This window comes from Haliotis rufescens, unplaced genomic scaffold (assembly GCF_023055435.1).
Source record: "Haliotis rufescens isolate VD_foot unplaced genomic scaffold, xgHalRufe1.0.p SCAF_9, whole genome shotgun sequence".
Taxonomy (NCBI): Eukaryota; Metazoa; Mollusca; class Gastropoda; order Lepetellida; family Haliotidae; genus Haliotis; species Haliotis rufescens.
The window spans coordinates 48,599,941-48,614,542 of NW_025964383.1; the positions used below are offsets into that span (position 1 = coordinate 48,599,941).

The 14,602-nt window shown below is 44.2% G+C and overlaps 1 protein-coding gene across 1 annotated transcript; it reads right to left on the reverse strand.

Moving 5' to 3' along the window:
- Positions 1-5,427: 5,427 nt before the first annotated feature.
- LOC124117526 (scavenger receptor class F member 1-like) lies at positions 5,428-10,924 on the reverse strand. The gene is made up of 5 exons (XM_046479459.2): positions 10,854-10,924; positions 10,698-10,755; positions 9,283-10,224; positions 8,440-8,563; positions 5,428-8,037 (listed from the first exon to the last, which is right to left on the reverse strand). Exons 1-5 carry the CDS (start codon positions 10,872-10,874, stop codon positions 7,731-7,733), a joined length of 1,452 nt encoding a protein of 483 aa, XP_046335415.2. The 5' UTR covers positions 10,875-10,924; the 3' UTR covers positions 5,428-7,730.
- Positions 10,925-14,602: the final 3,678 nt, after the last annotated feature.

Sequence of the window (14,602 nt, forward strand, 5' to 3'; positions counted from 1 at the left end):
TGAGTGTAGGTATATTAGTGGACCCAGCGTGTGAATGAAACTGGTAGGTTTGCCTGTCAACGCACCTACGGTTTAGGACAGAAGAAACAACAAGATGGGTATCAGTTGTTTCAGTAACATTAGTGAGTGAGTATGGTTTTACGCCGCTTTTAGCATTATTTCAGCAATATCACGGCGGGGGACACCAGAAATGGGCTTCACACATTGTACCCATGTCGGGAATCGAACCCGGGTCTTCGGCGTGACGAGCGAACGCTTTAACCACTAGGCTACCCGACCGCCCCTTCAGTAACATTAAGAACATTATGATTAGAAACATATGAACAATATGTTAACGATGGTGATATAATAAAAGTTGGAGATTTCTTGAGAATGACGAACCTTTGAGGAAATAGAGCTGTGCGGTTTCGATACAAGGCCAAATAATATATTTTCCGGCTTAGTCTATTGTTTCAGCAGGTTGTTTTTCTTTGTAACTATCATGTATGTGCACGTGCCGAGGTTGGACGATTCGATTTGGACGAGAGGGGAGTAGGCCTTGGTTCAGGATTTATAGGTAACGGCTACTGCCAAACTCTGCGAAATATATTACTTGACACATACCATTTTATGTTTATTTTAGCCCCTTCATATCGAGTACGTAGGTGTGTCACTCCCTTTCGTGCAATGTACGAGGGGTGGAAGAACTAGCTCCGAGTCCACGAAGGATGTACAGTACGCACGTCACAGTTTACAAGTATTAAGTACAATACTTTCCATCCTTACAGGCTGCATCTGAATCAAATACACAACCAGGCAGCATATATCTGCAGCATCAAAGTGACAAGGTATTCTTCTTTGATGAAACTGCGATTATTGACATTATGGAAATGATGATGACGTCATTTCCAGTGTGGAAGACATTTAACTATACCAGGAGGGAGCCTTCGACACCGGTGGGGTTCAGGCAGAAGTGTGGGTACCTTGGAGGGATTGATTTGGAAAATATATACCACTCAACTCCAGTGACGGATCGCCCCCTCTTTAATTTGTTACTTCTGTTTGTGGTAGGCTTTTGGGTGGACTCCCACCCCCAACTTGAAGTTACAAATGGCCCAAGTGGAACACCCTTTTTCTAAATCCTGGATCGGCCCCTTTAACGCCGTCCATCCTGGATCGGCCCCTTTAACGCCGTCCATCCTGGATCGGCCCCTTTAACGCCGTCCATCCTTGTGAGGCTCACAACGTGTCAGTCTCCTCTCATACAGTCCCTGGTGAAGGTCACTGGCAGAAACCTCTGATCTGGAGTGCATGCGTGAGTGCGTGCGTGCGTACGTGCATGCGTGCGTGAGTGCGTGCGTGAGTGAGTGAATGAGTGAGTGAGTGAGTGAGTGAGTGAGTGAGTGAGTGGTGGTGGTGGTGTGGTCAAATTGTTCTTAAGACTGTTTGATAGACTCCCAACGCACGTTTTACGTATCATTTTCAAGGCACCCCTGCATGTGTACTGTAACCTTTGTTAGTTGAAAGAAGGAAACGTAGAACTTTGTCATTTTGTCATGCATACACCTCCCCCCCCCCGAAAAAAAAGAAAAGAAAAAGGCGATCTTAACAGGTCGCATTCAGCAATATTCAAACAACATCAAGTCGGAAATGTACAGAGTACCCATGTGGGAAAGCATATACGGGGAGGTTACCCACTCCCCTCTGTTGATGCTGACATCACTGCTGAGGACTTGCGGCTGTTCTCTCCATTGCCGCAATAGGCTTGAAACACTGCACCCGAATACACCACATACGAAACAAGAGTCTCAGTCAGTAGTGTTTATTCAGTGTAATGACGTCAAGCCTGTACAACAACATTATACTCAGAACAGGTTATTAGTCACGGTATACATTAAAGAACACAATAGTAATAATGAGACAGCAATACTGCAGACCCGTGAAGATCTGGGTTAGAATAGTTCTTCAGCAACCCATTCTAAAGAGGCGACTATCGGGATCGGGTTGACAGACTCGCTGACTTGGTTGATTGTATCCCAACTGCGTGGATCGATGCTCATGATATCAATCACTAGATTGTCTGGTCCAGACTCGATTATTTACAGACCGCCGTCATACAGCTGGAATATTGCTGAGTGTGGCGTTAAACGACAAACAACCACACAAAGTACTACTGTACCCACCTGCTACAGCCATACAGTGAATACGTTGCAGATATATTTCGACTTATTAAAGGGAGATACAAATCATAAACCTGATGCAAATATGACATATGTACATAAAGGCGGGTGTCATAAAATGTTATCATACAATCTTCGCACATCGATCAGTTTGGACAGTAGTAACAAGAGGAACAGCAGGTACGTGGGTACGGGTGGTACAGTCGCAGAGTGGCGTCCTCGGTGTCAGAGGCCAATGATCGTGGGTTCACCTGCACCACTTTGAGCGCTCCTCCCACATTAACAACCCTGGTACACTAATCCGCAATTTTGGCACCTAAGATGACTGCGCCGTTCCCCCTTTGTCCAAGAAGAATATATAATTCATGGAATACTGGGTGAAAACGTGAAAACGAAAGAGATGTTCAGGTTTCAAATTGACATTTTGAGAACATCGGTCCATGTAAACATGTTCAACTGATGTGTAGCGGAAGGTAAATAAGTGTATCATATGATGGATAGTGTTATCTGATAAACTTGGTGGCGCGACCGATCAATATGCAAATAAGGTCACAAAGAAGGAAATGTACATAGATACAATGTCTGCTTGCTCAGTAAACTGTTGACTAAGGTTCCGATACGCTTAGCTACAGCATTTCTGATGTGTGGGGGATTGTGTTGACGAAAATGGCCGCAAATAGTTTGGCACTATAATAAGTGGGGCAATTCACACACACACACACGCACGCACGCACGCACGCACACACACACACACACACACACATACACGCGCGCGCACACACACACACACACACACACACACACACACACACACACACACACACACACACACACACACACTCACACACACACACACACAGACATACACTGACACGCACACGCACGCACACACACACACACTCATACACGCACGCACGCACGCACGCACGCACACACACACACACACACACACACATACACGCACGCACACACACACACACACACACACACACACACACACACACACACATACACGCACACGCAAGCACACGTGCAAGCACACACACGAATAGTAAATATCAGTTTTTAGAAATAAGAAAAAAATGTTTTATACTTGCCACAGGGCTCCGCATAATACAGTTCTGTCCATTAATATATAACATTTTCTGTCCATTAATATATAATATTTTCCTCACACGACGAGGACGAGAAGAATGAGACTTGGTACCATGGAAAGGAATATGAAACCTTACACAACTCATGTCATACTATAGGTGTGCATTGTTACAGGGACATGACAGGGCCTCTGTGATCTCTGAGTGTACACTCATGTCATACAATAGGTATGCATTGTTACAGGGACATGACAGGGCCTCTGTGATCTCTGAATGTACACTCATGTCATACAATAGGTGTGCATTGTTACAGGGACATGACAGGGCCTCTGTGATCTCTAAATGTACACCCATGTCATACTATAGGTGTGCATTGTTACAGGGACATGACAGGGCCTCTGTGATCTCTAAATGTACACCCATGTCATACTATAGGTGTGTATTGTTACAGGGACATGACAGGGCCTCTGTGATCTCTGAATGTACACCCATGTCATACTATAGGTGTGTATTGTTACAGGGACATGACAGGGCCTCTGTGATCTCTGAATGTACACCCATGTCATACTATAGGTGTGTATTGTTACAGGGACATGACAGGGCCTCTGTGATCTCTAAATGTACACCCATGTAATACTATAGGTGTGTATTGTTAAAGGGACATGACAGGGCCTCTGTGATCTCTGAATGTACACCCATGTCATACTATAGGTGTGTATTGTTACAGGGACATGACAGGGCCTCTGTGATCTCTAAATGTACACCCATGTCATACTATAGGTGTGTATTGTTACAGGGACATGACAGGGCCTCTGTGATCTCTGAATGTACACCCATGTCATACTATAGGTGTGTATTGTTACAGGGACATGACAGGGCCTCTGTGATCTCTGAATGTACACCCATGTCATACTATAGGTGTGTATTGTTACAGGGACATGACAGGGCCTCTGTGATCTCTGAATGTACACCCATGTCATACTCTAGGTGTGCATTGTTACAAGGATATGACAGGGCCTCTGTGATCTCTGAATGTACACCCATGTCATACTATAGGTGTGTATTGTTACAGGGACATGACAGGGCCTCTGTGATCTCTAAATGTACACCCATGTCATACTATAGGTGTGCATTGTTACAGGGACATGACAGGGCCTCTGTGATCTCTGAATGTACACCCATGTCATACTATAGGTGTGCATTGTTACAGGGACATGACAGGGCCTCTGTGATCTCTGAATGTACACTCATGTCATACAATAGGTGTGCATTGTTACAGGGACATGACAGGGCCTCTGTGATCTCTGAATGTAGACCCATGTCATACTATAGGTGTGCATTGTTACAGGGACATGACAGGGCCTCTGTGATCTCTGAATGTACACCCATGTCATACTATAGGTGTGCATTGTTAGAGGGACATGACAGGGCCTCTGTGATCTCTGAGTGTAAAACATGGAGGAATGTACACACTATTGCTAACTACCAAGCACCTCCACCAGTACAGCATTCTTTGGTGATTCATCACTTTACATAAAATGACCACCTTTCTAGTAATTCTATCTATATTAAAATATAATAACTATTGTCCAGTCATTTCAGAAACTGGCCAAACTGACATTTGGAGCGATGTTAGAATTAATATGCACAAAATAGCTCTCAACTGGATATTAAGGAAGCAATTGACGATTAAATACAAGAGAGAATTATTTTTTTGATTGATTTTTGGTTTCACAAAAAGTAGCTCAGACAGGAAGAATTTGTTTACACAATACCTTTCATATGCCGTTGCAACGGTTTCCTTTTTTATAAAGAAAACGTATCAATATTTCCTTATCCATATGTATTTCCAGACATCACTGTGAAGTCATCACCCAAATCAAAGGCCTTCATAAAATCTAGGAAGGAAAATATTTATTTACTTGTTTTCGTCAGGACGACACACACACACGCACGCACGCACGCTCGCACGCACGCACGCACGCACGCACAGACACACAGACACACGCACGCACACACGCACGCACACACACATACACACACATACACGCACGCACACACACACAGACAGACAGACACACACACATACACACACACGCACGCACACACGCACGCACGCACGCACACACACAGAGACACGCACGCACGCACACACATATGCACACACACACGCACACACACACGCACACACACACACACACACAGACACGCACACACACATACACACACACACATTGCTTAGACCATTACAGTCTGCCCTAGACCATTACAGCCTACCTTAGACGATTACAGCCTGCCTTAGACCATTACAGTCTGCCTTAGTTCATTACAGTCTGCCTTAGACCATTACAGCCTGCCTTAGACCATTACAGTCTGCCTTAGACCATTACAGCCTGCGCGCATGCCTTAGACCATTACAGTCTGCCTTAGTTCATTACAGTCTGCCTTAGACTATTACAGCCTGCCTCAGACCATTACAGCCTGCCCCAGATCATTACATCCTGTCCTAGACCATTACAGCCTGCCCTAGATCATTACAGCCTGCCCTAGATCATTAAAGCCTGCCTTAGATAATTAAGTCTGCCCTAGACCATTACAGCCTGCCTCAGACCATTACAGTCTGCTTTAGATCATTACCGCCTGTCCTAGACCATTAGAGCCCACCTTAGACCATTACAGCCTACCTTAGTCCATTGCAGCCTACCTTAGCCCAATACAGCCTGCCTTGGACCTTTATAGTCTACCTTAGACCATTGCAGCCTGCCGTAGACCATTACAGCCTAACGTAGACCATTACAGACTGCCTTAGACCATAACAGCCTACCTTAGACCTTTACAGTCTACCTTAGACATTTACAGCCTGCCTTAGACCATAACAGCCTAACGTAGAACAATACAACCTGCCATAATAGCCTACCTTTAAAGTCTACCTTATACAATTACAGCCTATCTTTGGACAATTACAGCATACCTTAGCCAAATACAGTCTGCCCTGGACATTACAACCTGCCTTAGACCATTACAGCCTAACATGGACCACTACCGTCTGCCTTAGACCAATACAGTCTACTTTAGACCTTTACAGTCTCCTTTATACCATTACAGCCTATCTTAGACCAATACAGCCTGCCTCAGACCATAATAGCCTAGCTTAGACCTTTACAGTCTACCTTATACAATTACACCATGCCTTGGTCATTGCAACCTGCCTTAGACCATGACAGCCTAACGTGGACCACTACCGGCTCCCTTAGACCAATACAGCCTACCTTAGACCATTACAGCCTGTCCTAGACCAATACTGCCTGACCTAGACCATTACAACCTGCCTTAGACCATTACAGTCTGCCTTGGACCAGAACAGCCTGTCTTAGACCATTACAACCTATCGTAGACCATTACAGTTGATCTTAGACCAATACAGCCTACCAAACACCACTACAGCCTACCTTAGACCAATACAGTCTAACTTAGACAAACATAACCTGCCTTAGACCATAACATCCCGACATAGACCATTTCAGTTTGCCTTAGACCACTACAGCCTGCCATTAGACCAATATTGTGTAACCATGACCATTACAGCTTACATTATACCATTACAGCCTAACGTAGATCTTCACAGCCTGCTTTAGACCATTACAGCCTGCCTTAGACCAATACAGGCTGCCTTAGACCAATACAGCCTGCCTTAGACCATAACATCCCACCGTAGACCAATGCAGTCTGCCTTAGACCATTACAGCCTACCTAAGACCATTATAGCCAGCCTGAGACTCACTACGGCCTACGTTATACCATTACAGCCTAACGTAGATCATTACAGCCTGCCTTAGGTCATTATAGCCTGCCCTAGACCACTACAGTCTGCCTTAGACCATTACATCCCACCTTAGACCACTACAGCCTGCCTTAGACCATTACATCCCACCTTAGACCACTACAGCCTGCCTTAGACCATTACATCCCACCTTAGACCAATACAACCTGCCCTAGACCATTACAGTCCACCTTAGACCAATACTGAATACTTCTGAAGAATACAACAAGCTTCAGGGTAATATGACAGACCTTCCACCTCTGCAAAGTCCCATATGACCAAAGTCATGTTATTATACAATATTACATTGAATAATGATGAATTATGTTTAATTCTTGACAGCCTACGGGCCCTTCACATTTCTCCATTACGTCCACACACAATTACGAAAAATGTACGAAAGACATGTGACCAAAAAGTGACAGAAAGAATATTAGGGGTCCTTTGCAACTTGCTCTCCTTGTCACGTGGTGATAGACACAACTAGGTCGCCTTGTCACGTGGGGAAAGACACAAGTAGGTCTCCTTGTCACGTGGGGAAAGACACAAGTAGGTCCCCTTGTCACGTGGGGATAGACACAACTTGCTCTCCTTGTCACGTGGGGATAGACACAGTGAGGTCGCCTTGTCATGTGGAGATAGACACAAGTAGCTCTCCTAGTCAAGTGGAGATAAGTACCTCACGGATGATCTCGGACGAGGAACACGCGCGCCCTCCTTCAGCTCAGTGTATGGCTGGGAGTCTCGTACTGATTTGTCCTTATCGTTCCGTTCCCCTTGGAAGCAGTCTGCTAAAACAGGAATGTCTGGAGCCTTCTCTCTGCCGGAGCCGTCTTGGTTCTGGTCTGGTTGCATAACATCTTCCTCTCTGATGTCCTCGTAGTGGTGGAGCTCCAGGTAGTCATTGATGGGGACGTCTGCCTGCTCCAGCTTAGCGTCCAGCATCTTGTCATCAGATCCATTCCTGCAACAAATGTCCCCCTGTTTCATTAGCAGGACTAGACTAGACTATCTCTTCAAAATGAAATCATGAAATGCGGTTATTTGAAAGGTTCATGAAGTTAAGATGTCAAATATAACTCCATTACAATTACAATAAAACTATCATGACAATTGTTGACAGGGTAATGTAAGGTTGCGTAAAGTAGTTTTGTCAGTTACACTGCTGAACATTTTCTTTCTTCCTATTTCATCTACCTTTATTTAATATGATACTGTAAAGCTAAGAACAGTTATCAGGAGGAATCCCACCATAATCGGATTCTGATACGACTAAGGGACACAACTCTACTGAGTGTCAAACGTCATCATAACAGGTCAGTGAAAGCACTGCTTCATCACACTACTATTGTGGATGTCTACTGACCGTCTCAGACACATTCCTTTACGATAGCAGATGTAGCTTGCGGTACATGCAGCCAGGATGATGAAGACAACCACCACGACCGAGGTCACTGTGACTGTGTTGGAGGCGCCTGCCGTCGCGTCATCTGAAGGGGAAGCAATGGGTACATGTAGGTATTTATTATTATTATTATTATTATTATTTTATATATATTTTTTTCAGATTAACATAAATAAATGCAGCAAAGAAGGTTTGGGTGATCCTGGAACAGACAGGATGGTTAGGCTTTTGACGGCTGCCTAGTCGAATCCACCAAGAACCTTTCGGAGAATGTGAATACTCCCCAACACTGCAGCCTTCTGCATTACCCAGATTGTCAGAAGGGCTGCATTCCTGGCAACAAACCCGGGTACTCTCCCATTGTCAGTCCACAGATTTGGAAGAACCAAACCTAAGGCACCGAGAACAATAGGGGTCTGAGGCGGTACTCGGGGCTATTCCAAATCCTTTCATAATTAATATGTTCCATGACGCCCTTTACATATTCTGGGTCGATGGACCCCTGTGGAAAAACCCTAAGCATGGTAAAGACGATAATAAAAAGATCGAGCCACTCCATCATATCACTTAAGGTACTGTGTTTGTGCCAGAGCTGGACATCCACCGACAATATGTTGGACAGTCACATTATAATTAATGTACTATCATATATACTCCCTAGTATGAGGTAAGAGAAGTGTGGACCTTGTCGACATTTATAAGGGGACTTGAATATGTTGACTGAGGAATTGAGAATATCTTGCTCATATTTAAAACCGATTTACAACTTGACATATCTGTTTTTCTACGACTGAAGATGTGTACCTGCGTGACAAGATCCAGAAGGGCAGTCGGGCTTTTGGCAGTTGGTTGTGCAGTTGTCGCCACATCCAGATCCAGTTGTATTGCATCCCTGTACACAGACACCGGAGTTCTCATCACAAACACCTCCAGGACATAGATCACACGTCGTGTTGCAATTATCCCTGATATTGCATCCATTCATACAGGATCCGTTACAAGTTTTATTGAGGCATTTCCCACAGCGTTCAACACAAACACCCGCGTGGTTACACCTTTGATGGGTGCAGTTAGAGTTGCATCGCCTTGAACACTTCGGGCCGTACCAGCCATCTACACAACCGTGAACACACTCGCCAGTCTGGCTGTGGCACTCAGGGGTACATGAGTCTCCCTCAGGACATCGTTCATCAGTAGACAGGGAGGGATCAGCTCGACAGGTGTCACTGCATGCTTCATTACAGTTGTCTCCATAGAATCCTTGTCTGCATCCCTGTTGGCAGCCACTCTCACATCCACCGACACAGTGCTCACACGAGGATCTACAGTCCAGTCCAGAATATGGAGGCTGACACTCCTCACATGTTCCTGTGATCCTGTTGCAGGACTTACATCTGCTGGAACACGTCCTACATCCAGCTCCGTAGTATGAGTCGCTGCATCCAGAGAAACAAGTTCCACCCATCTGGCAATACTCCCCATCACATCCACCTGGGCATCTGGTACAGTTGCCACGGTTAAGGTAACATGGCCTCTGGCAGTTTGGGCCTTGGAATCCTGGTATGCAGCCATCAGTACATCTCCCAATACCCCTGTCGAGGTGCAGCTCACATGTGCGGTACCTGCACCTTCTGCTGCAAACATCCATGCACTTCGGGCCGAAATATCCTCTATAGCAGTTGGTGCTGCATCGACCTCTCTGCTCCTTACACTCGGAGCATTGCTGGTTATCAGAACATTTACCACCTGAGAATGAAAACATGGTTGTCTTAATATTCCTGTTGTGCTCATTTGGGACACGGTGGCCTAGTCGTCTGAGGCATCGCAACTCGCTTTGCAGAGTTGGGTCTCTTGGGCGCGCCAGAAACCTATGATTGTGATAACAGTTTTACCAACAGAGCACGTTTGATACTAATGGGTACAAACTTTATAACTGTGGTATTCACAAACTAACAGAGGTGGGGAAGAATTATGGAACGTAACACACAGATAGGTTCTGAATCATAGTCAAACAAACAATTTCTAACCATATCAAACGGGCATATCGCCAAATTTGATACCTGCATCACTTTGAGCTTTCCCCAAAGAGCATACTTACACGCCGAGATATAACTAAAATACTGTTCAAAGAGCGTTAAACCTCACTCACTCACTCGCAGCGTCACTGACCTACTGATGACATGACTTAAGATTTAACCCACTCACTCACTCACTCTTACCTTCTGTATAAACGACCATGTAAGCCATTAATAAGATCTGAAGAAATGGCATGGCGACCTGAAAATGTAATAGAAATGTTGATGGCGTGCATATATATGAAGACATTTCAGATAAAACGTCTGTGCAAATACCAAAGTCAAAAATGAAAAACTTACTCTTAATGACCACGGTAACATATCACAACTCTTTCACACGAGCTCCTCGTGCTCAGTGTGGCTGTTTGAAGGCTTCATACTGAATTGGCTGATCTTAGTTTCGCTGTTAAGGTCAAACGTTTGTTTCGTCTTCCTGATGATCAGATCCTATCCATTGAGGGAACAACAAAGCTGTACAGAGAAATGTCAAGGCGACCTGGACCATGTTTCTAATTGTTGATGTACGTGTGAAACTTCTTCCTGGTCCTAACTTCAATAGGCCCTTCTTTCTAGTTTCACCGACTTGGGGTTCCGTGTACAAAACACAACACAATAGTATTCCACCGTCGTATGAAAATATTCCAGTTTTTGAGGGAACAATGATTTTCTCCCCAAACTACGCTAAAGTACGGAAGACCACTAACATTCCAGCACTGATCTTCACGTTGGTAAGCTGTAAGTTTAGCCTTCAAAGGGTCACGAATTTGTTCTGAGCAACATGCCTAGACGTTCGGTGCCTATATTCACTTTTGATATTCTGTTTTGGGAACGTGATAGAAAATAGTGTAGAAATCGTCCTAACAATTGAAGAATTCATGCATTAATTCCTTCTTCTGTCATATTAATACATTGAGTTCCATGCCACTGTTTGATATTTAATATCTATCAAGTTTACGGTACAGTGGTTGTGAGTAATGGCTTTGCTGTAATGTATATACGAGTACTTAAGCAGACTCAAGGAACATGATGCTTACACGGACTTCTTCCAAATGGCTCTGGGAATATCTTGGTACATGGGATGAGAAGGTGGAAAATCAGGAAGGTCGAGAAAATCAATGTAGTCATTATTAAACTTGGTATGTACATTTTATAGGAGGGCCCTGCTTGTTTCGGTCAAGGTCAGCTTTAAATGTCTTGTGAAACACATGGTTTTATTGTTGTCAATGTCTGAGGCAGAGTTACATCCACATCGATGGATGGAAAATTATATTTGCATGTATCTTAACACATTAAATGTCAAGTGCATTTATGTCAATGGTCAAGGTCTCCTTTGAGGTAATTATACAAAAGTAGTTTCATGCTTCTCTTGAATATTGCACAACGACCCCTATGAAATTAGATAATACACTGCAATGGACGTAGGAGACGAGATTTAATGATATAATTTAAGGCGCCGCAATTCGCCATGCAGTGTTGCGTCCATTAGGCGTGCCAGAAAAATAAGATCGTGTGTTCGAATCCCAGATTTATGTTTCAAGGTTTATCAGCTCGTGGGTTTCATTACTTCGGGATTTCCTCCCACATTAAAGTGCCACGACTTCATGCAACATAAAACTGTGGCATGAAATATTGTGGCATAAAAAAACAAATTCTCTCACTACAGTGGCGGTATTCCATATGAACCTGTGACATTCGTTTGCCACATTTCATTAGGTCAAAGGTCAATGTCACGAGACAGAAAAAAAATTCTCATTAGGAAAAGGTGTTGAAGAGGCCCCCACGTGTTTTGGGTCCCTCCGTCCAAAAAAAACCCCAAAAGATGAATTGAAGCAGTCGTTGCCTTGATAAAGGTCAAGGTCTTGAAGTAATATTTTGGATTGCAAGGTTAAAATGTGTGGAGATTTGAGGAAATGGCAGCTGCCTCCCATCCCAAACAACACCATAAAATACCATACCACAACCATACCATACAAGCGAACCCCATTTCATCCCATACAATACCATACCACAACCATACCATACAATCGAATCCCATCCTGTACCACACCATACCGTACCAAACCATGCCAAATCACTACCACATCAATCAATACCAAAGTACAGCATGACAAATGTATAAAATATGTCACAATTGTTATTTTTCTGGTGAATATTTAAAACATCAGAGGTGTTTAATGTAAGTGAAAAGTCTTTTGTCATGTATACAGAAAGTGGTTGTTGAGAACCAGACACCACAACCTTGGAACTTCAGTGAGTGAGTAAGTGAATAAAACAAACTAACTCACTGTTGACAGTTCCCTTGTCAGTGAGCGGCCAGCCATTAGTGCAGCACACGACTCCGTCACTCGGTGTGTCTGCTGTGGGCTGCTCAGGTCAACATTGTACTTTCGATTTCCCTTGCTGAAAGTCATGACGGGATATCTGGTTGTACTTCGAGGGGACGGAAATGCCAACACAAATATACACCAACCTAAGTTAAGCACCGGCTCTATTGTAGAAACTGCATCCGACTCGTGGAAATTACGCGTTAGAATGGGTCTACAGCAACCAATCCTTGAACGAGGCGACTAAGCGGATCAGCTCGGTAACCGTCGTGTAAAAGACTCCACTATGTACAGGCTGCCGTCATACAAACGGAGCGCGGAGTTTAACAACTATCGATTTAATGGTTGTATAAAACACAAATATGTTTTTTACAAAGAGACAAACTTATATTAAAATACAGAAACTGTAACCGATTATCTACTGACCCCTGGGTCGTTCTGAAGTGCCAGTGTTCAACAACTTTTCTGATCTGTGATGCAAGTTTACAAGTCAGCTAACTTCAGAAAAGTCCCATGGTTTTAGCAATATTCCAGCAATGTCACGGAGGGGGACACCAGAAATGGGCTTCACACATTGTACCCATTTGGATATCGAACCCGGGTCTTCGGCGTGACGAGCGAACGCTTTAACCACGGGCTATCCCCATCACAACATTTATACAGGGGAAGAGATAATGTTGTGATCGCTAGCTTTAAAGATAACAATTAAGTCATATCAGTGGCTGGAAGACCGAATGTAACACGTGGCCTAGATACGTCACAGTGGAATTCCCTTTCTGTTCACCCGCACTACATCTTGATCACATGGCTTGTGTCGTAGGAAGAGACTAACGGGATCGGGTGGTCAGGCTCGCTGACATGGTTGATGCATGTCATCGTATCCCAATTGCATGGATCGATGCTCATGATGCCAATCACTGGATTCTCTGATCCAGATTCGATTACTTACAGACCGACGTGATATAGCTTGAATATTGCTGAGTGGGGCGTTAAACAAAAAAATAAATAAAATAGCTTGTACATTTAAATCAATATTCGAGTTGACGCGTGTTTCGTGAAGCCTACTCCCATGAGGTTACAAAATGTCCGCTCCATCCATCACATATTTCTGAGGTTGCTACTTTATTCACCGACACGTGCATTTAACAAAGTCATAGTTTAGCTACTCACGCACTCACGCGTCAAGGGAGGAATGCACGTACGCCTGTATGCACTCACGCGTCAAGGGAGGAATGCACGTGCGCCTGTATGTACTCACGCGTCAAGGGAGGAATGCACGTGCGCCTGTACGCACTCACGCGTCAAGGGAGGAATGCACGTACGCCTGTATGCACTCACGCGTCAAGGGAGGAATGCACGTGCGCCTGTATGCACTCACGCGTCAAGGGAGGAATGCACGTGCGCCTGTATGTACTCACGCGTCAAGGGAGGACTGCACGTGCGCCTGTATGTACTCACGCCCTCACACAATCAGTCATTGATCACAACAGGACCTATTTAAGAAGTATGAAGATAATTGTTTCCTTCCATTGTTTCCTGCTATTACGTTTCCATCTATCTCTGTTGGTATTTGATATCACGTAGATTAGAAGGAACATGTTTTATGAAGTTTAAAGTTTCTCTTTCGATATGAAGCGTTGTTGTCCTGATAAAATATAACAATCTGTTTCAGGAACGAATTCAACCCTGAATAGTACTGCCCGAATGTAGTCAGCATTCTATATA